The sequence below is a fragment of the Centropristis striata genome, chromosome 14 (assembly GCF_030273125.1).
Source record: "Centropristis striata isolate RG_2023a ecotype Rhode Island chromosome 14, C.striata_1.0, whole genome shotgun sequence".
NCBI lineage: Eukaryota > Metazoa > Chordata > Actinopteri > Perciformes > Serranidae > Centropristis > Centropristis striata.
In genome coordinates, this window is record NC_081530.1 from 16703435 (window position 1) to 16727064 (window position 23630).

At 37.2% G+C, this 23630-nt stretch overlaps 1 protein-coding gene across 1 annotated transcript in view; it reads left to right on the forward strand.

The window, feature by feature from the left end:
• pou2f2a (POU class 2 homeobox 2a) overlaps positions 1-23630 on the forward strand; it is a 106025-nt gene that overhangs the window by 64973 nt on the left and 17422 nt on the right. The window contains 3 exon segments of the mRNA XM_059350681.1: positions 17959-18024; positions 19898-19926; positions 21104-21160. Coding sequence (XP_059206664.1) covers positions 17959-18024; positions 19898-19926; positions 21104-21160 — 152 coding nt within the window.

The window sequence follows — 23630 nt, forward strand, 5'->3', positions numbered from 1 at the left end:
CTCAACTGATATCAAACATGTATGGACCACAACAACTGCAGCATTTTATCAAACTTTCCTCAACTTTAAGCTTCACTGCTCTGAATTTTTTTTGAATGAAACAAGAAAGACGAACTTTAAAGCGTTATTTCAACAACTTACTTACTGATCCTGATGCACATGGTGCCTTAGTTTCATATGATGCCAGTATATCTCCAGTATATTCTTAAATGTGAGCCCGCTACGGCCTCTGGAAAAAAACAAAAAAGGGCAAAAATACGGCCTGGTGACTCTAAATATCGATACTTGGCGGCCATGAATCAATATAATATTGCCACGCAAAATATTGCGATACTATGCTGTATCAATTTTTTCCCCCACCTCTAATATATGCTCTCACACTCCTTTTCTATTTATCTCTGGCTCCAAAATGCACCTGCATCTCCAGTGGCACTTGTGTCAGGTGGAACAAGGTCTTTATTCTCAAAGGCTTCTCCTTGATCCACTGTGGTTTGGATTTCACCTCATTTGTGCATTGAAAAAACCGCAAATGTAAACTAGAAGGGCACTCAGAGACTCCAGACCTCCACCAAGGCCAACCCGATCTCACAATGTTGACCAAAGCGAAAAAATAATTTGTGTATCTGCCCTTTAATTTCTGATTTTCACCAAAATGTTCTGGCTGCTTCTTCAGCCCATGCTGCACCTGCATATAAAGTTTCATGAAAAATCAGCTCGGTAGTTTTTACGTAACTCTGCTCACACACAGACAAAAACCAAACTGAACACATAGCGTCCTTGGTGGAGGTAATAATTTATCACAGTGGACTTTTCATTGAATTTCATCACACTTTTTTCTAATTTATTGTTATTTTTGTGTGTCCTTGTTGCGAGTTTTCACGCAAGTGCTCTTTCTGCCAAACACATACAGACAGAAAATAGAAGTCAGAGAAGAAAAAACACTATCTTAAAACTAAAATGACACTCGGAGAAGTCTGACAAGGCCAGTGGTGCATTCAGGTGCTCCTTGGATGTTCTCTTTTCCCAACCTGGGACTTTGTTTTTTCATATTTGTTTTTTATGACTCGGAGCATTTAAGCGATTTTTAACTGTTTCTAGTATTTACGTGAGAACTAAGAGCAAAGGAAACAGATCAGGTGAGCCATTAAATATGATCTGAAACTATTTGTTCAGATTATTCCGACAGCACGAGAATGCAGCACAAACTCCCCACCTCGCTTTGTTAACAATAATTTGTCTATTCGCCCCAAAATGTAATCCTCGGCTCATGCTGCAAACTTCTGTTCAGTTTATGAAAATCGGTCCAGTAATTTTTCTGTAATTCTGCTGACAGTCAAACAAAACAAAAACATAACCTCCTTTGCAGAGGTAGAAATGTCACTTTATGCAGAGGTTAAGATGTGGACTATGAACTGAAACGTCTCAAAAATGAGTCCAGCTACGGACCTTTATCACCCTCACTTCCTGTCATCTTTTTTTAGACACTATTGCTATTAAAGCTATAAAAAGTCACAAAAAAATCCTATCAGCTTCCAAAAAAATACGACAAACACTGATATGATTTTGTTGATGAATCGATTTGTTGACTTAACTGATAGATCTGTAGATTCTATGAAAGAAGTTGTGCTCTTGGAAGTGAGTAATTCAGCATGAAAAAGCATAAAAAATGACGAATGGACTAAAGAAATCTTAGTCTTCAGAGCATATTTCTTCACTTGGACAGCTTTTGATTTCAAGCCAGGTTTGAATCTTAGTGAATTATGAACAAACAAGTTAGTTTTAAAAAGAAGGAACTGCTGTATGTTTTGCTAAAGACGCAAGACAGAATTAAAATTTGATAAAAGTAACGAGTTGTGACACTCTTCAGTCCGGATGTCCGTCCTCTGGCCTTCTGCCCCAGGAATGCTGGAAAGTTGGATGCACAGTGAGGGGGCACAGGAGGGGCATATCATACCACTCACCTTCCCCCCTTCTCCTCACCCCGTCTCATCCCCGGCTCCCTCCCATCCCTCCGTCCCTCGGGGTGATTTTTAGAACCTGCATCCCATCTTATCCTTAAATTCTGAATCTGCCCGGAGCGTCCTGATCCCTGCCTGCTGGAACTGAGGACGGTCACGCTCCCAGATTAGGGATTTCTGATGCAACTGGTCAGGACAGCAGCTCAGCCCCGCAGCCTGGGATTGTGTTTTGGCAATGTGTGTGTGTGTGTGTGTGTGTGTGTGAGTTTGTGTACTTCTTCATGTGAGTTGCTGCCACATACGAGCGTATTCATGCGAGTGTTTCACCTCTACTCGTTTGTGTGGAAAGTCTTTTTTTTGCGAGAGAGAGATCATGTTTTCATTCGCTCTCATTTACACTCCGCTCTTGCCGGTGCAAGGCTTTTTCTGTGTTCGGGTTTCGTTGATGTTGCACGCAGGTAAATAAAAAGCTGCCGCGCTTCGTCTCTTGACCTCACAGAACAAGGAAAAGGAACCTGCAATTTTTTTTAAAGAAAAGAGAAGGAGAGGCAGAACGAAGGGTGTGTTTGGCTGGGGCGGGGGCTGTAGGCAGGAGTCAGCGGCCTCTGCGAAAGGGCCTCCAGTGTGCGCGGGTCTGGCTACCCCCTCTGCGGGGCCCCGATCGATACAAACTCAGAGCAATAAAGCTTTCCCCCTGTCATCTCCGCAGAATACAAAGCAGAGCGGGGAAGGGAAGGGAAGGGGGGAAGGGAGGGTGAGGAGGGGATGGGGTGGTGGGGAGGGAGCTGTTCCGCTAGCCACACCAATTTCCTAACCCCCCCCCCTCTCTCTTTTCACCTCCCTCTTCTTCTTTTTCTCTCCCCCATTTCCAAACCTAACAACCTCACCCTGCACCTTTCCTCTACCTCCAACCTTCTACTTCTTCTTCTTCTTCTTCTTCTTCTTCTTCTTCTCCACTTCCCTCCCCGTCCTGTTGACAACGGCCTCAGCCGAGGCGAATAGACTGACAAGCTGCCTGTATTTTATAATTAATGGTGTTTGAATAAATACACTTAATAATTCATCGTTGTTATTTAAGGAGAGATTGATGGATCGACTGAGAGAAAGTGTAAGAGAGAGAAACAGAGCAAAGATCAGATCTGGAGGAAAGGTGTGGAAATGGACGGCGGGAGGAAGCGAAAACGCAGCGCTGCACGGTGATGGAGAGAGAGTGGGGTTTAAATAGAGGGGGGTAGCTGCTGGTAACAGAAAATAGGGGATGGGGTGACGGCCGTAGACGAAGGGGGGAAGGGAGTAGAGGTATTACACTAAGCCAGAGATGGATGTGTCGATGGAGAGGAGCTCTGGAGGTGGGGAGAATCAGGAGGAGATGGAGGTGAGGGGGGTATTTAACGGGACAGGAAAGGAGAGGACAGGAAGGGGTAAAGAGGTCAAATAAGCGCTCTGTTTAATTGGGAGCCAATTTAAGTCGGGTCCAATCGATAAACCTGTAAACCTAACCATCTAACGGCTCGCAGCACGCACCATAGATCACCGCCATCCAGGGCTGCAGGAGAGCACGGCGGGCTGGTTTCAACACATTCATTCACTCATTCATTCATGCATCTGTTTGCACTTGTAGAGCCACAAAGCAGAATCAAAGCTTTTTTAATCTTATACTGACACAAGAGCAGATCCTGAATCAGAATTAGCCACAAAAGCTTCTTTTTTCCACATACAGAATTGTGATTTTCACCCTGAATCCAAACAGTCTGAACATAAATATCCCTGCAGTCACATGACAACCTCATAACTCCAAATTGAAGGATAATATGATCTCCTACGGGAGGAGGAAATTCTGCCGTCCCTGGACTTATGAGATCCTTTCAGTCCCCCAACTGAATAAATGTGGTGGTCAAGCCGGAAATGAGGCTGCAAGATTTTGACTCAAAATTAGTGCTGAAGGAGCTGAATATCAGTTTTCAACCAGCCTTTGTCTCTATTTTTCCTTATTTTTGTATTTATATTATTATCTGTGAGCAGAATTTGTTTGCTTTTTTGCAAGCTCATTTGCAAAGACAAATAAAAGCTATTTTTACAATAAATAAATCATCTCCAATTAGATTTTTTTAATAGATTGCACAATAGTAAATAAATGATTTAGCAAAATTAAAATAATTTAAGATTTCTTATCAAAACAACTCCTTAGCAACTTGATTGATATTCCTTAGCATGCACCAAAAAAAAAAAAAAACATAATTTAAGGAAAATAAATGTTGTTTTTGCAGGTGCACTCAGCTGCAGTGGTGCAAAATAAACTGCATACACAATTAAAGTGTTTTTTATCAACATCAAAGCTATTAAAAGATTTAGAGAGTGTTTTTCAAACTGGGTCTCTTTTAGGACAGAACCAAATATTTTCCTTGAATTTTTGCAAGTTTGTTTTATTATTAAGGCTTCATCCGTGAGTCTCTTTTTGTGTTCTTCTGCTGCAACAGTGATGATACGCCCGCGTCAGTTTCGGACATGAAACTGGGATTTCACGACGCACGTTTTCGTGTCTCGGAGGCTTTTTTATCTGACCTTTTTCTTTTCTTTTTTCTTGAACCCCTCTCGTCTCATTTTTCGGTCATCTTTCTGTCCACTCTGTCTGTTCATTTTGTCATTGACTCACACAATCTGCCCCCTCCCTCCTCATCCAATCACTCACACACACCATCAAGGCGAGGCTGTGTGTCTTTGTTAGTCCAATTGTCACTATCTTTTCCCTTCCTGCTATTTCCTGCAGGACGCTCTGTCTCCCTTGCAGCTCCCTCTTGTCCATTTTTATACCTTCTCTCACTTTATTCTTCTGTTTTTCACTTCTGGCTCGTCTTTAATTTCTATTTTAACATACTCTTGATGTATTTTCTGCTCATTTAGTTCCCCTCTGCTTCTGTTCCTCACTAACTGTCCCAGCATCCCTCTACTCATCCTTTCACTTGCTCCTGCTCTTCCTATCCACCCTTTCCTTTTTTATTTTGGGGGGTGGGGGTATTTTTTCTTCTTCCTCTAATTCTCTTTTTCAGGCACACCTCGTTATTTTCTCCACCTTCAGCCATTATCCCCAGATTCCTACATTTTTTTGTTGCCTTGTTTGTCATTTGCTAGTGTATTTTTCTTTTTTTATCTTCTTTTCCTCATTTGTTTTTCCTCCCTCCTCTCATGTGTCTTCCCTACTGTCCCATCACCATCCTCCAGCCCTTCTCTCCATCACTCCCCCTGCCATTTTCTGTCCCCTTGTTTCCTCTCTTTGAAACCATCTCTGTCATGTCTCCCAGCCTCCACTATTATCCCCCTAAAATTCCCTAAATTTTCACCATCGTCTTCATCTTTCTTGCTCATTTGTTTTCTCCCTCGTCTTCTCATTTTCTCCCTCCATCTTTCGCGCCCCCAGCGCAGGGATTCTGGAAAAAGGAAGTAACACACAGTGGCCATTTCCTCCTTCCCCTTGTCCTCCCTTCCTTTATTTCTCTGTTTCCATCCCTCCATCCCTGCGTTGCGCTCCTTGGGGAGGGCAGTAATAATGGTGGAGAGAAGGAGAGAGGGAGGGCGGTGCGATTATTGTCTTGTCGGGAGTCAGAAGAATCGATCGGCACAGAAATATGTGGTGCGAGAAAGAGGTACTGTATCGGATATAATAAACACTCTAGAGACATATTCGGGAAGGCGCTCGCCCTCATCGTGCACGTTCATATGTGCTCGCCAACACACATGCATGCAAGCCGTGCATGCACACACACGTAATCACTCTGTCTCTGACTCACACACACACACACACATGCTACAGTACATGTGTGCATAAACTCATACAAACAAACGTCTACACACAGCGTTGCTCATTCACTCTGGAGAGGCACTTATGATGCAGCCTCCTCAGGATAAAGATGTACGAAACGAGTCACTTATGAAAAAAATCAACTCCTTAGCCGGAGCATTACCTTAAAGATCAGCTTGGGCTTGCTGAAATTATGTTTTATGTGCCTTTTTCATGCAGATCCTGCAGATATTAGGCCTTTTTTAAACTACTTTTCATGCATATTGGCATAAAACTTGACAACCTTTTGAAGCTGAAGTCTCTGTTTTATTGTCTCTTATTCTGGTTTCACCTTTATTTTTATCGGGCAACAATAATGTGAATATCACCTAGGAAAAAAAGGCAGAATAACCCTTTAATGGTGGTTGTTAAAGTGTAAACATGACTGGAGACATTAGCATGCAGCACTTTGTTTGCTTCACACCAAAGCCTCAGCTACAGGCAGGGAAACATGTTTATTCTTAATGATTAACACTCTCACAGGTACACACACAAACATGCGAGGAGCGGACACACACACACACACACACACACACACATACTCTTGTGTGTAGACACACACACACAGAGTGATCTTTCATTGCTGTTGCCTGGCAACGAGTCTGTGTGTCCTGTGCTAGCAGAGCGCTGTCCAGTGGTGCCATGACCGCTGCGGCTGACCACTACTGAAGGAGAGGGGGAGGAAGGAGGAGACGGGTAGAGGAGGAGATGTGGAGGGGATGACGGGGGGAAAAGACACAGAGAGACACAAATTGGAGTTTTAGCCATACAGACATTAACATGAGACAGAAATCTGCTATTTTTGGGTGGATGTTGAAGCTTAATCCTGCAAAGTAAAATCAGACCGAAGCAGTCGAGAAAAAAAACCTTTACTAAGACAGGAAGAAGATACAGGTGCATGAATACATTAGAATATGATGGAAAAGTCCATTTCCAGTAGTTCAAGTCAAACAGCCCCAACCAAGTATTGAGTCATATAGATGGAAATACTTTTCAGAGGCCAACATTTCCATATTAAACATACTTGTTAAAATTGTTCTTTTGGAATATTCAATTTTTTTTGAGACACTGAATTTTAGTTCTTCATTAAATGTAAGCCATAATCATTATAACTAGAAAAAAAAAATTAACTAAGACATGAAATGTTTCATTCTGTGTGTAATGGATCTATTTAATGTGTTATTTCCACTTTTTAAATTTAATTACTGACATAAATAAACTTTTCTATGATATTCTAATTTATTGAGATGCACCTGTAATGTTCAACACATCCTAATCTGCATGTTAGGTTAATGTTGGAGCTACTTGTTTAGTTTTAGGCAACAAAAATAATTGTTTAGGTTCAGGAAAAGATCTTGGTTCAAATAAATATGCAACATGACATCAGTTAAAATAAGTCAGTGTTCATTTTTGGTCTCACATACACAAACATTGACCTACTGAATGAAAGTCATGTGTCTGTGTGACTTCCTCCCAACGTTGACTTTGTCGCTCTTTATCCTATACGTCATTCGTACTTTTTCACCCGTAATAATTACTGCAGCTGCTTTTTCTGGGAGGACAGTCTGCAAAAATAAGATTATCTGTTTAATTCAGGCTGTAGCTTTAAGATAAAATACATATTGATGCATTGCACGCTTAATAATGCATAAAGAATATCTCTTCACAATTAGACAGTTTTATCAATGCATGTTAACAGTATTTTTAGTGAAAGTAACTAAGAGGACAGAAACGTCTTGTGTTACACTGGTATGTGCATTTGTCTTGGAAGCGAGTGAAAGAAAGATGCAACTTATTTTTAATACTATTTATCTTAAACAGCTGTTTGCAGGATGCATAGTGATGAGATAATGTATTTATTTGTGGTTATATAAGATTAATAACTGTAATATAATAGTGAAACAAAGTTAACTTTGTTCAAGCCATCAACGTAAATTCATATATTGATGTAAAACAACATCATAAATGAAATAAACATATAACGTACCTGTCTAGGAGGAAGAGGGTCAATTTATGATCAGTTCTGAATCCATTCAAATCTCACAATTTTCTTGTTGATTTATGTTTTCTCCCTGTTCTCTGTCACAGTCTCTATTTAGTTTTTTTGTTTGTTTTTTGTTCTTTAGTCAATTATTTTCTTTGCTGATCCTGGCCCAGTATCAGCCACAACCACAAAATATAACGTCAAAAATACAATTCTCTTAAGAAAAATCTCCTTCTGCTTCCTTTTAACTGGACACTCACAGTCACACCTTGTTGGAAAATGTAAACATTCAATTGATGAAGTTGTATAATTGCAATAAGTTGTTTTGTGAGGAATCAAACCCGGGTACAAGTAGGAAAATCTAGATACACAGTCATGGAAAAATGATTAGACCACCCTTGTTTTCTTCAATTTTTTGTTCATTTTAATGCCTGGTACAACTAAACGTACATTTGTTTGGACAAATATAATGATAACAACAAAAATAGCTCATAAGAGTTTAATTTAAGAGCTGATATCTAGACATTTTCCATGGTTTTCTTGGTAATGGTTTTGGTTATTATCAAGAAAACCTTAAACCTCTTAAATTAAACTCTTATGAGCTAATTTTGTCTGTTATCATTATATTTGTCCAAACAAATGTACCTTTAGTTGTACCAGGCATTAAAATGAACAAGAAATTGAAGAAAAAGAGTGATCTATTCATTTTTTCCATGACTGTATGTTATCACAGATCATCTGTTTTGCTTATGTAAGTCATATAAAACGATCAGAATTAAATTAAGACTGTTTTATACCCAGTTAAAACTCCTTGTGGCTGCTTTACACAGTCATTTCTCCGCTCTTTTTCTTTTGTTTTGAGTTATTTGCATTGTAAGGACTCATTATTTCATGAGAGCAGGCAGAGGTTTGTAGTGCAGCCACAACAAGTGTCAAGGTGAGCTAGTTACCAGTCTGCTGACCTGACGTTTGCCAGAGGCGCCCTCTCTCTCCTGCACACAAACATGATCCAACTAATGAGAATTATCTCCACCAGTGTGTTTATTCATGTCCACAGCAGCTCAGCCAATGTTTGGACCAAAAATGCATGAAAAAGAAATGCAAAAACAGCTGAAGAACATGAAGATATGAGAGCGAGAGAGAGAGAGAGAGAGAGAGAGAGAGAGAGAGGGACGGGATGTTAGAGATTAAATCTGACAGAGGGAGAGGGAGGTGGGAATGGAGGAATTAAGGGAAGAGGCAGAGATGGAAAGAAGGGGGGAGGTTAGAGAGAAGTTCAAGAGAGATGGTCGTATTATAGCTGAGGGAGAAGAGGAAGAGAGAGAGATCAGAATAAATCAGGAACGGACCGAGCGGAGGACAAAGAGAGGTAGAAGGTGAGGGACGAAGTGAAGGAGGAGGGATGCTAATAGGAGACGTGAAGGTGGATCTTAACCAAGTGAAGCTAACTGTGCAGCTTTCTGTGCAGGCTGCCTGTTTGCACAAACACCATCAGATCTCTCTGTTTTGTATTCTTTTCACTCGAGTGTCAAATAGCCAAATATGCTCACCGCTAATCCAAAAATACTTGGTTTATATTGGAAAGTGACTACGTGCGCTCCAGCAGTGTGTTTCTCTGCTGCAAGGGCTTATTAAACCAGGCTTTGACACAGAGTGGATCATTTTTCAGTTTCGGGGTGAAGGCGTGGGTAGCCAGGAGCAGAGACTATAGCTCTTCAGATGGAAAACAAAATCCCCAGTATTCACCCCTATAGAAATCGGGAACAACAGATGTTATTTAGAGTAAGGATGGTGCAATTTAACTAGTTTTACAGTGTGAATATACTCATTCCTCTAAGGCTCACATCATGTTTTATGTCCACCTAAAATCATCTCTTCTTTTGTAGTATAAAACACATAAATATCCAATACTTTTAACTACAGCTGTGGAAAAATAAGAGTGGCCTGCCCCCCAAAAAATGACTCCATGTGTCATTTGTACAGCAGTTTTTTACGTTCCATATTTATATTTGTACTTAGTGGCGCCCTCTAGTGGTCGTAGTAATTATGACTGACGCCAAGGCACACGCAAGGATAATATAAAGAACTGAAAGGTCCACTTAGAGGGTGTGCAGGGTGTTGGATTGGTCAGAAAATCTGTTTTCGTGTGAAACCAAAAGTGAACATTGTTCTGTGAAGTAACGTAACTTAACATCCGTGCATCATATTTTACATTACTACCTCACTTCTGGCATTTATTTTACTTTTTTAACTCTCTCTTTTTTAACACCTAAGCAGGCGCTTTTTCTGCCATAATCTTACGTAAGAAGTTTTGTTGCTTAAACCTGCAAAGAACGAAACTGCAACCGCTTCAAAAATGATGTTAATTCCGTGTTAGGGCTGGGCGATTTATCAATATGAAAATATATTGTTATATTTTTAAATGTGATATGGAATTAGACCATATCGCATAAATCAATATAATTTTTTTCTATTTTTTTTCTTTCTTTATATATAAATGCTGCCCTTACTAGGGTTTGTCATATTTTGTTATTTTGTGATCTTCCTTATTCTTTTCTCATCAATATTTATTATCTCATTTATTTATTATTTCAGAAAAAGATTGCCCCTTTTTTATTTCATAGGCTATTTTTATTTAAGATTTTATTTAAATGTGCACTTTATGGAGCTTGGATTTTTTTTAAAAGAAAACTCATCTGTGATGCAGCATTCACAGGAAATAATTTGCTCAAAATTCATCCAAATCACCCAGAATTGGGTTTTGCAGAAACTTCCCTATATTTTCCTTGCTGTATTTGGGTTCATTTTGACATTTTTATCAGCTGTTCTGTGCTTTTTTTGTTATGCATCGAATATAATATAGAATATGTCACTTAGACAGCGCTCGTCAGTACACATCCCTTGAGGAAAAAGGTCGTGAACCAATGGTATATAATGTAGAATATGAAAAAAAACACACACAGTAGAGCGACATAATTTGGAAGTATAATTTCTCTGCTTAAGTATTCAATATGGACGACATATAGTTACTTAATGCAGCCAGAGTGTAGCTTATATATGCAGCCACCTCGAACATATATTCTCATTAAATGCAGCCAAATGTGTAGCTCTGTTCTGTGCTTGTTTTCAGCTGGTGTGTCGGTCATTAAAGCGAGACATAACACGTCGTTTTCTCAGATGTGTTGCAGAAAAAGAGATGCAAATGTCAAACTTTTTAACAGACATCTGCAACTTTTTCCTCATTCTAGGGTCAGGAAGGTTCCATTTTTCTTTCTTTGCAGAGCTTTATGTTTTATTTCTGCTACTTTCGTTTATAAAAGTAGAGTTAAAAAAACTTTTTTATGGCTTTCAGAGGTCGTAACACTGAAGACTGAACTGCTGTTAAAGAGCTGATAAGTTCTCTGGACTTTCTTTGCAACCATTTAATGTATTTTTCTGTTATTTCTTCTTCTCTTTCAATCTTTTAAGACTCAGAAAGAGAAGTCTTTTAACTGTAGCTTGTGTCTTGATATTTTTTATATTTTCTTTTAACACTTTCTTTACAAGTTCTCCCACATTTGTTTGTGACTAAAAGTTGTTTTTTTTAAACTTTGTTGAAGTTTTTACAGTAATTAAAATCATAATAATTCACCTTTTATAATCATTGTGCATCATTGTGCATCTTAGTTTTTGAGCCTTATAAACCTTTTAGTGGCAGACTGAAATTATTCTCAGTCTCTCCTGCAACAATTAGCAACTATTTTGTCGATCGATTTATCATTTCAGTCGTTTTTCAAGCAAATATGCCAAATATTCTTCAGCTTCTCCTATGTGAGGATTTGCTGCTTTTCTTTGTAAATTGATATTGTGTTCTTGTAGAAATTGTAAAAGTTTGTTTATTTCCAGCTGCTTTTATAAACTGAACCAGATATTCTCAAAGTGGGCACCCTCAGAGTTCAATAAATAATGTTTTTATTTTTGAAATATATAGTAGTTCATAGATTAAGTTAAAACTTAGCAGATCTATAACTCTTTGAATCTATTTTATTTTTAATACATTTCTCTTGCATTGTTCTTCCACATAATTAACACTAAAGAAGTGTAAAAAAAAAAAAAAAAAGTTTCACAGCTGATTTTTTTATTTTCTACTCAATTAGGGCATCAGCTAATGATTTTTTTTATTTTTTATTATAAGATATTCAGTTTAATGTCACTGAAGGTAAAGAAACCAGAAAATATTCACATTTAAGAAGCTTGAATCAGATAATTAAAGCATTTATTTTCCTTAAAAGAATTACTCAAACCAATTAATCAACCATCAAAATAGTTGCAGCTCTGCTCTCATTACAGCAGTTGCAGATTTGCTCATTGACTGTGTGTGTGTGTGTGTGTGTGTGTGTGTTTGTTTGGTAGTGAATGTGACAGGGGACAGGTGGGAAAGCCAGGCAGCTTGTGTGTGTGTGTGTCAGTGTGAGGCGCGAGGTGGCCGAGACCATGTGCCTGACCTCTGACATCCACACGCCAAACAGCGCGGGGCGACCCCCCCCCCCCCAAACACACACACACACACACAGAAACCCACGCGCCGTCTGTCACCGGCCCCTGACAGGCGTGACCGAGGCGGGGTGGGTGGGCAAACAGGAGGAGGGAGTTTAGGACCCCTCCAGCCATCCTACCCCCCCTTTCTCCCCCCTTTTCTCTCTCTCTCTCTCACTCATTCCCCCTTTTCTAATTCCCTGACAGTGACCCCGCACCCCCTTCTACAGACACACACACACTCACGCTGGCCATGTCAACTGCAGAAGACAGATACATCATCTGCCCTCTCTCTCTCTCTCTCTCTCTCTCTCTCTCTCTCTCTCTCTCTCTCTCTCTCTCTCTCTCTCTCTCTCTCTGCTATTAGCACTGATAGGATGAGTAAGAAGGGGAGAAAGGGAGGGGGGGGGGTCTGCATCCGAGCGGCTGCTGTCAAACTGCCCCCGGGGCGGAGGAGTGTGTTGGGACGGTGGTCACTGTAACTCGGAGAGAAATTTCACCCAGAACTTCAAAAATGGAACAACTGAGCGACATTTCGAGACGCTTTCTAACAAATAGTTTGGTGTTTAATGCTGATCAGAGAGGGAGAAAGGGAGCTGGACATGTGTGACATTTAGGGGGGGTTGTTTGATTTGTTCGCATATATGAGGTGGTTGGTGGTGGATATATGGGGGGGTGGGGGTTGAAAGGCCCCATGGCCAGAGGGGTTAGGGGCAGTTGAGGCGTTATGGGCAGAGGGGGGGAATGATAAAATGATTTTATGGGATCCCCTCCCTTCATATGCTGAGAGGATGAAGGAGTTGGAAAATAATAGCGTGTGTGTGTGTGTGTGTGTGTGTGTGTGTTTGAAGTGGAGTATATTACATTGAACCCCATGTGTTTGAATGAAATGAATCTCCAGCATTTTTTAGAGTAGTTTTAAATAGTGGAAAGGGTGTTTTTTTTTTTTGTGCAGGTGGACTAATTTAAGATAAGATAAGATATGACTTTATTTATCCTGCAGTGGGGAAATTTAGTTGTCGCAGCAGCTCAAGATACAGACACATAGATGTCAGAACAGAATGAGAATAAGAATATAAAAAAATAAGACATATACATAAATTATATACATGTATTTCTGCTATTTGGCATTATTAATTACATATATTATTGTGTTGTTTGTTTTCCTGAAAGTCCTTTACATTTTACAGATATTGCACATTGGAAAAACTATATTTTAGCACGTTAAATAGCTTAAATAAGTTGTTGCATGTAGTAGTATAAACATCAATGAATAAATATAATTAAATATATGCAGAGATATACACAAAAGTTAAGTGGTATATGACAAATATAATAAATATAATTTCTGTCAGCTGCACTTTTTGGATTGGTGCAAAAACTGAAAAGTGTATTAGTCGCAGTAGTATCAGCACTATATGAGTACTACAGTAGATCTAATGGTGGAGGTAGCAGTGGTGACTTGAGGAGTATAAATACGTGTTTTAAGTAAAAAAGCAACAGAGACGAAGGCTGCAACTAACGATTATTTAGCTAGATTAATTCCTGATTCCTAAAAAATTTCTAAAATTGTCTAAAACATTAATTAAACAGAATTTTGTCAAATTCTTTGTGACATATATTCAATTTAAACTGTACAAAGACAATATATTTTATATTTAAACTGATGAACTTGTGTTGAAGTTTGTATGAAATTTCAGAAAATAGAGAAAAATGTGCATCCTAGATTCTCAAGTCCAAAGAGATGTCTTTAAGTGTCTTTTTCTGTAAGTCCAAAACTTAAAGATATTCAGTTTAATATGATTTTAAACAGACAAAAACAGCATATTTTTGAGGCTGAAAACAGCTTATGCTTGAAACATCACTTGACCGATCAATCAGTTATCAAAATAGTACATTTTCTGTGTACGAATACACCTTAGTTAATCTAATATGTAGTGAAGTTAATAACTGAATCTTTTTTTGAAATACTGGCTTGGATTTTTGTGGGTTTTTCTGGAGTTTTGGTGCAAAAAGAAGAGAATATGTTGCAGAAGGTCCCAGAAATAAAATTGTGTTTGTAACCGAAGAGGATCTGATTTGGGCTGCAGCTAAAGATTATTGTCATTAGATGATCGACGAATTGATTAATTGGCTTATCCTAGCAGCTCTAATAAAGCATGCCTCAACTGAATATGTTGAAAAGTTAATAACTGAATATATTTAAATCCTCTGCTTGGATTTTTTAGGATGATTTGGTGCCACAAAGAGGATCATTTGTTGCTGAAGGTCACAAAAATAAATCGGGTTTGTCGACAAAGTGGATCTAATAGAGTTGCTGTAACTTAAAATGTTTCTTTAAAATATTTCCACGGCAGTTTTTAAGTCATCTTTCAGTCTCTTTTTTTATTTATTTGACTTAAGCCTTTTACACACTCAAATCTATTTATTTCTGAAAGATTATTTTATTACCTAAAGGATTCAGATGACTTATTACTGTGTAAGGTGCTCCATACTACACACACACACACACACACACACACACACATGCACGCGCACACGCACACGCACACGCACACACACACACACACACACACACACACACACTCATAGTTCAGCATTTCCAGGAGAGTGCTGCCACCATCTGGTTGAATCATGTAACTGCAGCCCTCCGCTCACTTCAGGCTCCTTTTTATTTAATTAATGCAGGTGGATTTGAATTAAAGTATTTTTATCTCATATATTAAGACTTCTAAACATTTATTTCCATGTTCTTTGTTGGAAACATTTGACATTTAAAACAAAATATGACATCAGCTATTTTCTACTTAATCTGACCGAATAGAGCTGAATTTTACCGCCTTTTCAGTCGAGAGACTGCAGTCAAAAACATGTATTTTTTTATGCAATAATGGTCAACTTTCAGACTAGCAGAAATAAACAGCTGAAATACACATTTAGGAGACTTTGTCTGTTTATAGCTGTAGATTTCTCCTAAATTCACCAAAGATTGGCATTTGAATATTTAAAAATTAAATCTCAAAAAACTTCTAATACAAACAATTGTCTTAATGCAAATAATCAACTGGGGAAGGTTCTTGGTGATATTTATGGGGAGATTATCACGTAGTTTGATGTGCGGTATTATAGAGTAGAAAGGAGAAGATAACATACAGGAAAAGAGAAGTGGGGATGAAGTGTGCATCTCTGTTCGGTGCACTCACGTGCTTCAATTACAGGACAAGTAGTTTAGTAAGAATTTAAAAAAAACAATTATTGTCCAGGTTAATTTGTCTAAAAATCATCCAAATTGTAAAAAAAAAAAAAATGTTATTTATTAACCTTCAATCAGAGAGCCTTGAGTGATTTTTAGACTGCCACTCAAAACCATGGGCTTCCACTAAAGATAAGCTTGACAGTCATTGTTTTTTTATATTTATATTTATAGCAAAACATTGTGATGAAGATAGTGTATTATTATATTATTATATATTATAAAAATAGAAATAGAAATAGTAAAAGAAAAACAGCCCACAACACTGTACACTGTAGCCTTTATTCGACCCAGAAAAATCAATTCATCCAATTTTTTTGTGTCCTTTAACTCGTCTTTTGTGTTTAATTCTCTGATATTTTTCCTCAAATCCTAAATGTTCTCCGTGCATCTTTGCGTCGCTCTGTTTCTTCTTTCTTTGTCTCCCTCTGTCCTTTCTCTCCACTTCCTCTCATCACACCTTGAACTTGACTGTGACCCTGATGATAAGATTACCCCACACACACACACGCACACACACACACACACACACACACACACAAAGACACACACACTGGTCTTATATATAATTTCCAGTTAGCCCTTCTTCTTCTTTTGTTTTCAAGTATTCATTATATCCTCGTCATACGGTTCTTATATCATACACAAAATGTGGGTTTTCTGTATGTGTGTGTGTGTGTGTGTGTGTGTGTGTGTGTGTGTGTGTGTGCGTTTGCGTGTGCGTGTGCGTGTGCATGTGCGTGTGTGCTCCATAGGGTATAAAGGAGGCAGTGAAGCAGCAGGACAGAAGCTGTAGTTGTAATTATAGTGAGGAGGAAGAAGAAGAGGAGGAGCAGGGTGGAGGATGTTAGCTGAGGTTTTATCAGGTGGACTTTGATTATTTTCTGGCCTCCTGTCAGACACATGAAGCTCATGCAGACAGAACGTGAAGCACTAAATCACAGAGAGCTCTTTCTTTCCAGTTTTTTTATTTATTTTTTTATATCAAGACGTTTCTTTGCAAAAGTCTCCTGAGCTGAGAAGGAAAAGATGAGTTAGACAGACAGAAGTTTAGAGCGTGTTGCTGCAGGGTGAAGGAGGGTTTTATCCAAGATGGCGCCGACGCTACTGCTGAGTAATGTCTGCTGCTCGGCTAAGCAGTTCCTCTGGCGTCGACCAATTACCGCTGCAGTCCCAGAAGTCGCCACGAACACGAGGTACAGCGAGGGTAGTTAGCACGAAAAGCTGATTCTTAATCCCAGAACCATAAAGTTTACATTTAAAGAGCCAAATGAGACGATGGCATCATCAGTTTTGTTGAAGAAAGTTTTTGCTTTGCAGGTTTTTTGTCTCTTGCAGGTTGTATTTAATGAAAACAGGATGAAATTATCTGCAGAGGTCATTTTTTTTAAAGTTGCAGTGCAGTCAGAGTTAAAAAACTGCACAGAACCTTGTTTTTTTATTTAAAAAACACATTTTATTCAACCATCTGCACATATGATGATACAGTATTACAGAATTATGTTTTTATTTTTAAATATTAATTTCCCCCCTTTATTCTTCCTCCCCAGCAGTCTCCCTCACTGCTCTTAATAAACTAAATACTGATAAATAAATACAAAGAAACAACAGACAGGAGAGACAGTTGAAGAAGAATCAGATGAAAACAGAATGACAGTTACATTTTTAAATAAAACCCCACAAAGAAACTGAAAACAACCACAATAAGATGCAAATCGACCACAAAGAGAAATAAAATAACCACAAAGGGACAAAAAATCCCCAAAACATGCAACACGACCACAAAGAGACAGAAAACAACCATAATAAGATGCAAAATGACCATAAGAAACTAAAAAAAGAACACAAAGAGACAAATAATAATAACAATTGAATAAGTTATAACAAAATAATTTGACAACTGGTCAAACTAAAAAAACGTTTTAAATGCTTATTATTATTATTATAATAATAATAATTGCAAAAAGGAAAATAATCAACCAAGTAAAAAAATGATTTTTATTTGCATTTTTATTTTATTTATTTTTATATTTTATAATATTGTAATTTTTTAGTAACTTTAGTGATCAAATGATGACCGTTTTCTTATCTTAAAAAATAATTAAAAAATAAAAACAAAGAGAAATGGTGTCTTGTCTGTTTCACCTCCTGATATTGTCGGATTTAGCAGCATTCGCGCGTGTGTGTGTGTGTGTGTGTGTGTGGACACTCGTCCTTTCTTGACGGACAGTTCGCCGGTCAAATGTTTCGACCACGGCAGTCACTGACAGAATATATTCTTCTCTTCCCCGTCAGCCAGGAATTCGAACCAACAACCATTTGTTCTTCGCTTTATAAACGTCTTTGTGTGTTTTCCGTGAACGATTTCTGACGTGTGTGTGTGTGTGTGTGTGTGTGTGTGTGTTTCTTGCAGATATCAGGATGTCTAAAGCAGCAGAGGAGGAGAAGCCTGGGGCTGAGTATCCAGGGGACAGTTCAGGTACAAACAAACACACATAAACATAGAAACATAATCCATGTTATGAATAATAATCACATTCTATTTATACATATTCATACATCATATTCTAATCATGTGAAATAAATCTGTGTTTGAGGGGCAGCTTCCTCTCATTATTTGTGAGTGATTGATCCTCATGCAGCATCATTCTTTTAAATTTCTGTAATATTAGATCTTAGTTTTCTGTTAAGAGAAGTCAGCTCCTCCCAGGTCGCTGGATGAGGAATCCCACATGTTAATAATTGCTTGTTAGTATAGGAAACACACCCTAATGCAGGTTTCGGGTTATATGCAAATCCTCTGGCACACACTGGAGAATAAGATGGTGCCAAAAAAAACTGTTGGTAGAAAAACTTCAGCAGTAGTGAAATATAAGATCAGACTTTATTTATCCTGCAGTTGGGAAATGTAGTCATCACAGCAGCTCAAGATACAGACACGCAAATACAGAAGACAGAATAAGAATATAAAAAATAACATACATATACATACATCCATACACATTATTTACATTATATACATACATTTCTGCTATTTGTCATTTTTTATTAATATATATAAATATATACATATATATATATATATATATATATATATATATATACATATATATATATATATATATTGTATATTGTGTTTGTTTGTTTTCCTGAAAGTACTTTGTACTTTTTACAGATATTGCACATTAAAAATAAGACATATGGGTCAATGTCGTGATCTTACGCAGTCAGTTGGTGTAACCAGTAATTTTTTTCCCATAAAAATCTGATTATATACAGGAAAATAAATGTGAACTAAAATGAGAAAAAAAATACAATCCACGTTTACATTGCAACACTATGGTATATAACGAATTTCACATCATTTGTCAAAACTTTAGAAAAAAATGGTTGTATGTGTAAATGTAGAAATACTAAAGAAATACTGTTTTTTAAAATGAAGTAATTATATGTATAAGTCCATTTAAATACAATGTAGGTGGATGAAGTATTTAATATTTTTCATTTTTTTGTGGTTACACCATTTGACATCTTGCCAACCCTTATTTTTCACTGACCCATATACATACGCTTAAATAAATAAAACTTAACTAAGAAAACACGTGATTTTCTGGTGTCAAAAACATTTATTAATAAAACAAACAAACTAAAGCAACATATTAAAACATCTAACAAGTGAATATATAAATATAATAATATAATACATTTAAATTTTGTGATTTTCTGGATTTTTTTTATTGCTGCCCTCTCAGTTAGATAGTCGATTAATCGTTTGCGGTTTTGGTCAAGATTCATTTTTTTATATTTTTCATGCTGAATGACTTATTTCCAAGAAACTTCTGAGAATATCTCAGGCAAATACGTTATAAATAAGTTTTAAAGTGCTTTTGCACAATTCTTTGTGTAGAAACTTGGTTTTACTGATCTGATTCAACCAGCAGATCAGTAAAACCAAGTTTGTTTAGTCAAAGACAGATCTAACTTTTTTATATTCCTCAAATTTACAACCTATGTTTCCTTGAGTTGGACAAACAAATTGTGGACTGCAAAAACAAGATGATTTTTCCTGTCTGAGATAAGAGTGATCTCAACCGCTTGTAAAATTTTCTCCAACCAAGAGAAAAGCAAAAACTAGGAAACATTGTGAAATCAGTGAGGACTAAAAAAAAATTTAACAAATTGTGAATATGAACAAAAACATGATGAAATGTGTTTGTTTATATCTTCCTGCATGAGGTCCAATCATATCTTTCTTAATCATCAGCTATGCATCATGCTTTATATAAACCTGTGAACACACACACACACACACACACACACACTGTGTAATAAGCCATCTCTTTGTGTTTCAGACTCTGACAGAAACAGCCCTGATGACCAGGTTGGTGTTTCATTTCTATTTATTATCATAATTCTAAAAAAATGTACCTCAAACAGTGATGGAGGAAGTATTCAGATCAGTTCCTAAAGTAAAGGTACTATTTATTAGAATTCAAATCAAATGTATTAAAATTAAATGTCTTAAAATTATGAAAGTATAATCAGGAAAAAGTACTGAAAGTTAAATTACTCATGGTGCAGTAAAATGTCCCCTGTACATTTTATAGTATTATATATTATATCATTAGATTGTTATTACTCATGCATCTATGTGAAAGGATTTTACTCATTTTTAACTTTTAACTAAGGATTTATTTATTATTTTGTCAGTTAATGTGCTGATTATTTTTTGTTTGTTTGGTTTCGGTGAAAGAGAATTGTTCCAACACAGTAAATATATAGATGAAAAAATAAATTAAAGCAACAGTATCTGTATTAAATCACCCCGATTAAACTGAATGTTTCTTATCCGTTCATTGTTGAAGTTTAATGTTTAGTGGATAGTACACTGAAGTCCTTCTGCATGACTGTGAATATCAATATTAGAATTAACAAAGTGGTGAGATGCAAATCCTTATTGGTGTTATTTGAAGAGTTCCTTCTTGCACTTTGAGCAAATAATCGGTTTGTTACGAATACGAATACGAAAACTTTATTATCCACTGAGTGGAAATTCCTCTTTGGTTTCACCATAGACATGTCTCAAAACAACAGAATAAATAGTAAAACAATAAAGAAAAAACATTTCAAGGATAGAAAAAATATAAAATAGCCTACAGCAATAACTATACTTCACACGTCACCCATTCAAGTACAAAATTTCATAAAAGTACACCACAGTACAAATCAAGTTTACAAATGTAGGTCTAAGACCTGCCTTATTCAGAGAACCTGTTGTGCAAGGAAACCCTCAGCAAAGGAAGAACCAGGAGTAAACAGGGTAAATAGCTACCGCATTCTGGTTTTATATATATTATTCCTCAGAGAATATTTAATAATCTCCACTGTAGTTGTTGATGTTTGGCCGTTCACGCCTCCTGTCCCCGACCGACCGCTGAGGAGACTAACTGAACCTAACTATCTCTGGAGGCCGCGTCGACATACTGTTGATGCTGTGAATGTGTGTGATCATATCTGTGTGTGTGTGTGTGTGTGTGTGTGTGTGTGTGCTGCTGCAGGTCCAGCCGATGAAAACAAGCCCCTTCAGCGTCTCTCCCACACCGGCTGGCAGCAAGGTGAGACACTCTGACACTGTGTGTGTGTGTGTGTGTGTGTGTGTGTGTGTGTGTGTGTGTGTCTGTGTGTCTGTGTGTGTGTGTGTGTGTGTGTCTTTGTGTTGTTTTGGTTTATCCTAGCTCATAACTTCTCATAGATATTGTCTGTCAGCAGCAGCACGATATAGAGATTTTGATATCATGTTTATAAATCATAGAAGTTTTTACAAATGAGAAATAATTAAGACAATTGGCTTAATTAGCCATTCATTCATTCAAAACCATCAGAATAATTTTTATTGCCAAGTAGGTTTTCACATACAAGGAATTTGCTGTGTTGTACTGGCAAAAGTACTAAATATAAATATATATTAAGGGAAAAAGTTCATATCAGGGAAGAAATGAGAAGTTTTGCTTGGAAACAAAATTTTGAATTGCGCCAAGCTCGTTTTGAAAAAGCTGACTATAGTAATAGACTTAAACATTTTAGAACGTTTCTAATAAAGCTAATGAAATACAATTATATTTTATTCTTGTAATATATAGAACTAGACCCTAATGTTCGACTATTTCAATACTCGTTTGCTGCAACTTTTACCAGTACAGTCATGGAAAAAAATATTAGACCACCCTTGTTTTCTTTAATTAATTGTTCATTTTAATGCCTGGTACAACTAAAGGTACATTTGTTTGGACAAATATAATGATAACAACAAAAATAGCTTATAAGAGTTTAATTTACGAGCTGATATCTAGTCATTTTCTATGGTTTTCTTGAAAATAACCAAAATCATTATCAAGAAAACCATGGAGAATGTCTAGATATCAGCTCCTAAATAAAACTCTCATGAGCTATTTTTGTTGTAATCATTATATTTGTCCAAACAAATGTACCTTTAGTTGTAGCAGGCATTAAAATGAACAAGTAATTGAAAAAAACAAGGGTGGTCTAAAAAAAATTTCCATGACTGTATATTAAGGAAACAAGTTCTAAATATCAGAGAAGAGATGAGAAGTTTTGCTTGGAAACAGAATGTTGGTTTTGAAAAAGCTGACTCTTCGGAATGAAACAGATCACAAGTTATAGTAATAGATTTAATTGGATGTTCGTTTGGGGCAACTTTTACCTGCAGCTGAGCAAAATAATTAACTCCCTGGTCATTTTATAGATTACAAAATCCTCCCACATCGCTGATTTAAGGTGCATTTTCATGTTCATATAAGGCAGGCCTGTCGATTCACTTCAATTTTATTTATAGGGCCCAGAATAACTTATCACAAAAAACCCTTTAATGCTGAAAAATAAAAGGAGAAAAAGGAGGGATCCCAGGATGGACAAATGTTCAATAGGTGTCCTTTGTACAGAACAGATCAACACAGTAAAATACAGTAGATGGAGAGAGAGAGAGGATAGAGAGGGAGACAGAGAGACAGTCAGGTCAGGACACTTCTTACAGCTCTTACCAAATCATCAGGTGAGTGATGCGACTTCTCACTAACAAAACAAACCGTCTTTCACCGCACACACAAACATGTCTGGTGGGAAATTCGCTCTCACGGGACAACAATGCAGAAATCAGGGCACCGTCTGTACTATAGCTTCTTTAGATCTTGAGGTTATGACAGGGCGACGTTTTGCACAAAACCTGTTCATCCAGGCGTCCCCAGTCAGCAGCTTTCAGGGCTGAACTGAACAGTCACGCACCTGGAAGCGTCTGTCTGTCATATATCATATCATAACATGTTTGGTACCAACGGTAGATTATCTACTTTCACATGATACCTACAATAATTGAGAAAGAAAACCTGCAAAAATATCTGAATCAGACACAGAATTACTTTATTGATCTCAGGGGGAAATGCTTTTTGCTGCTGTATTAGAGATAGAAATAAGTAAGTAAGATTTTAAAAAAATTAAAAACACCCTACACTCAATATACATTGAGTCTTAAGTAAATAGAGATATGTACAAATATAAATATGGAAATATAGAATACATTTGAAGTAAATAGAGATGTGAGATATATAAGTCCTGATCCTAAAGATAAATGTTAGCATTTCTTCAATTCATTTTCTGATTCAATCCATATTGTTGGGGTTTCAATTATAATAATTATTTCACTTTGGTCAAAAAACTGTTTTTCCTCCTGCTTGCTGCACAGAAAGGGAGGCATGATCCTTTATTAACAGAGAGATGAAGCCCCAGAAGTTGCCACAAAATAGTTTTTGTCATAGTATGAATCTGCAAACAGCAGATATGTTGATATGAGACTTTTTCTGCACCTTTTAGCTTTCACATCTTGCTGGTGCCTTAGTATAAAGAGCGTTATGGTCTGTGAATGGCAGAGGACACTGGACTTTCACCAGACTTGTGTCACTGTTGGTACTTTAAGTTAACCTGTGAATTAACTTCCATACTTAAATACTTTCTAAGTAACTTACATCACTCTCCAGAGGTGTAAGGACTTGTAAAAGAGTGTTTCTGTGTGTG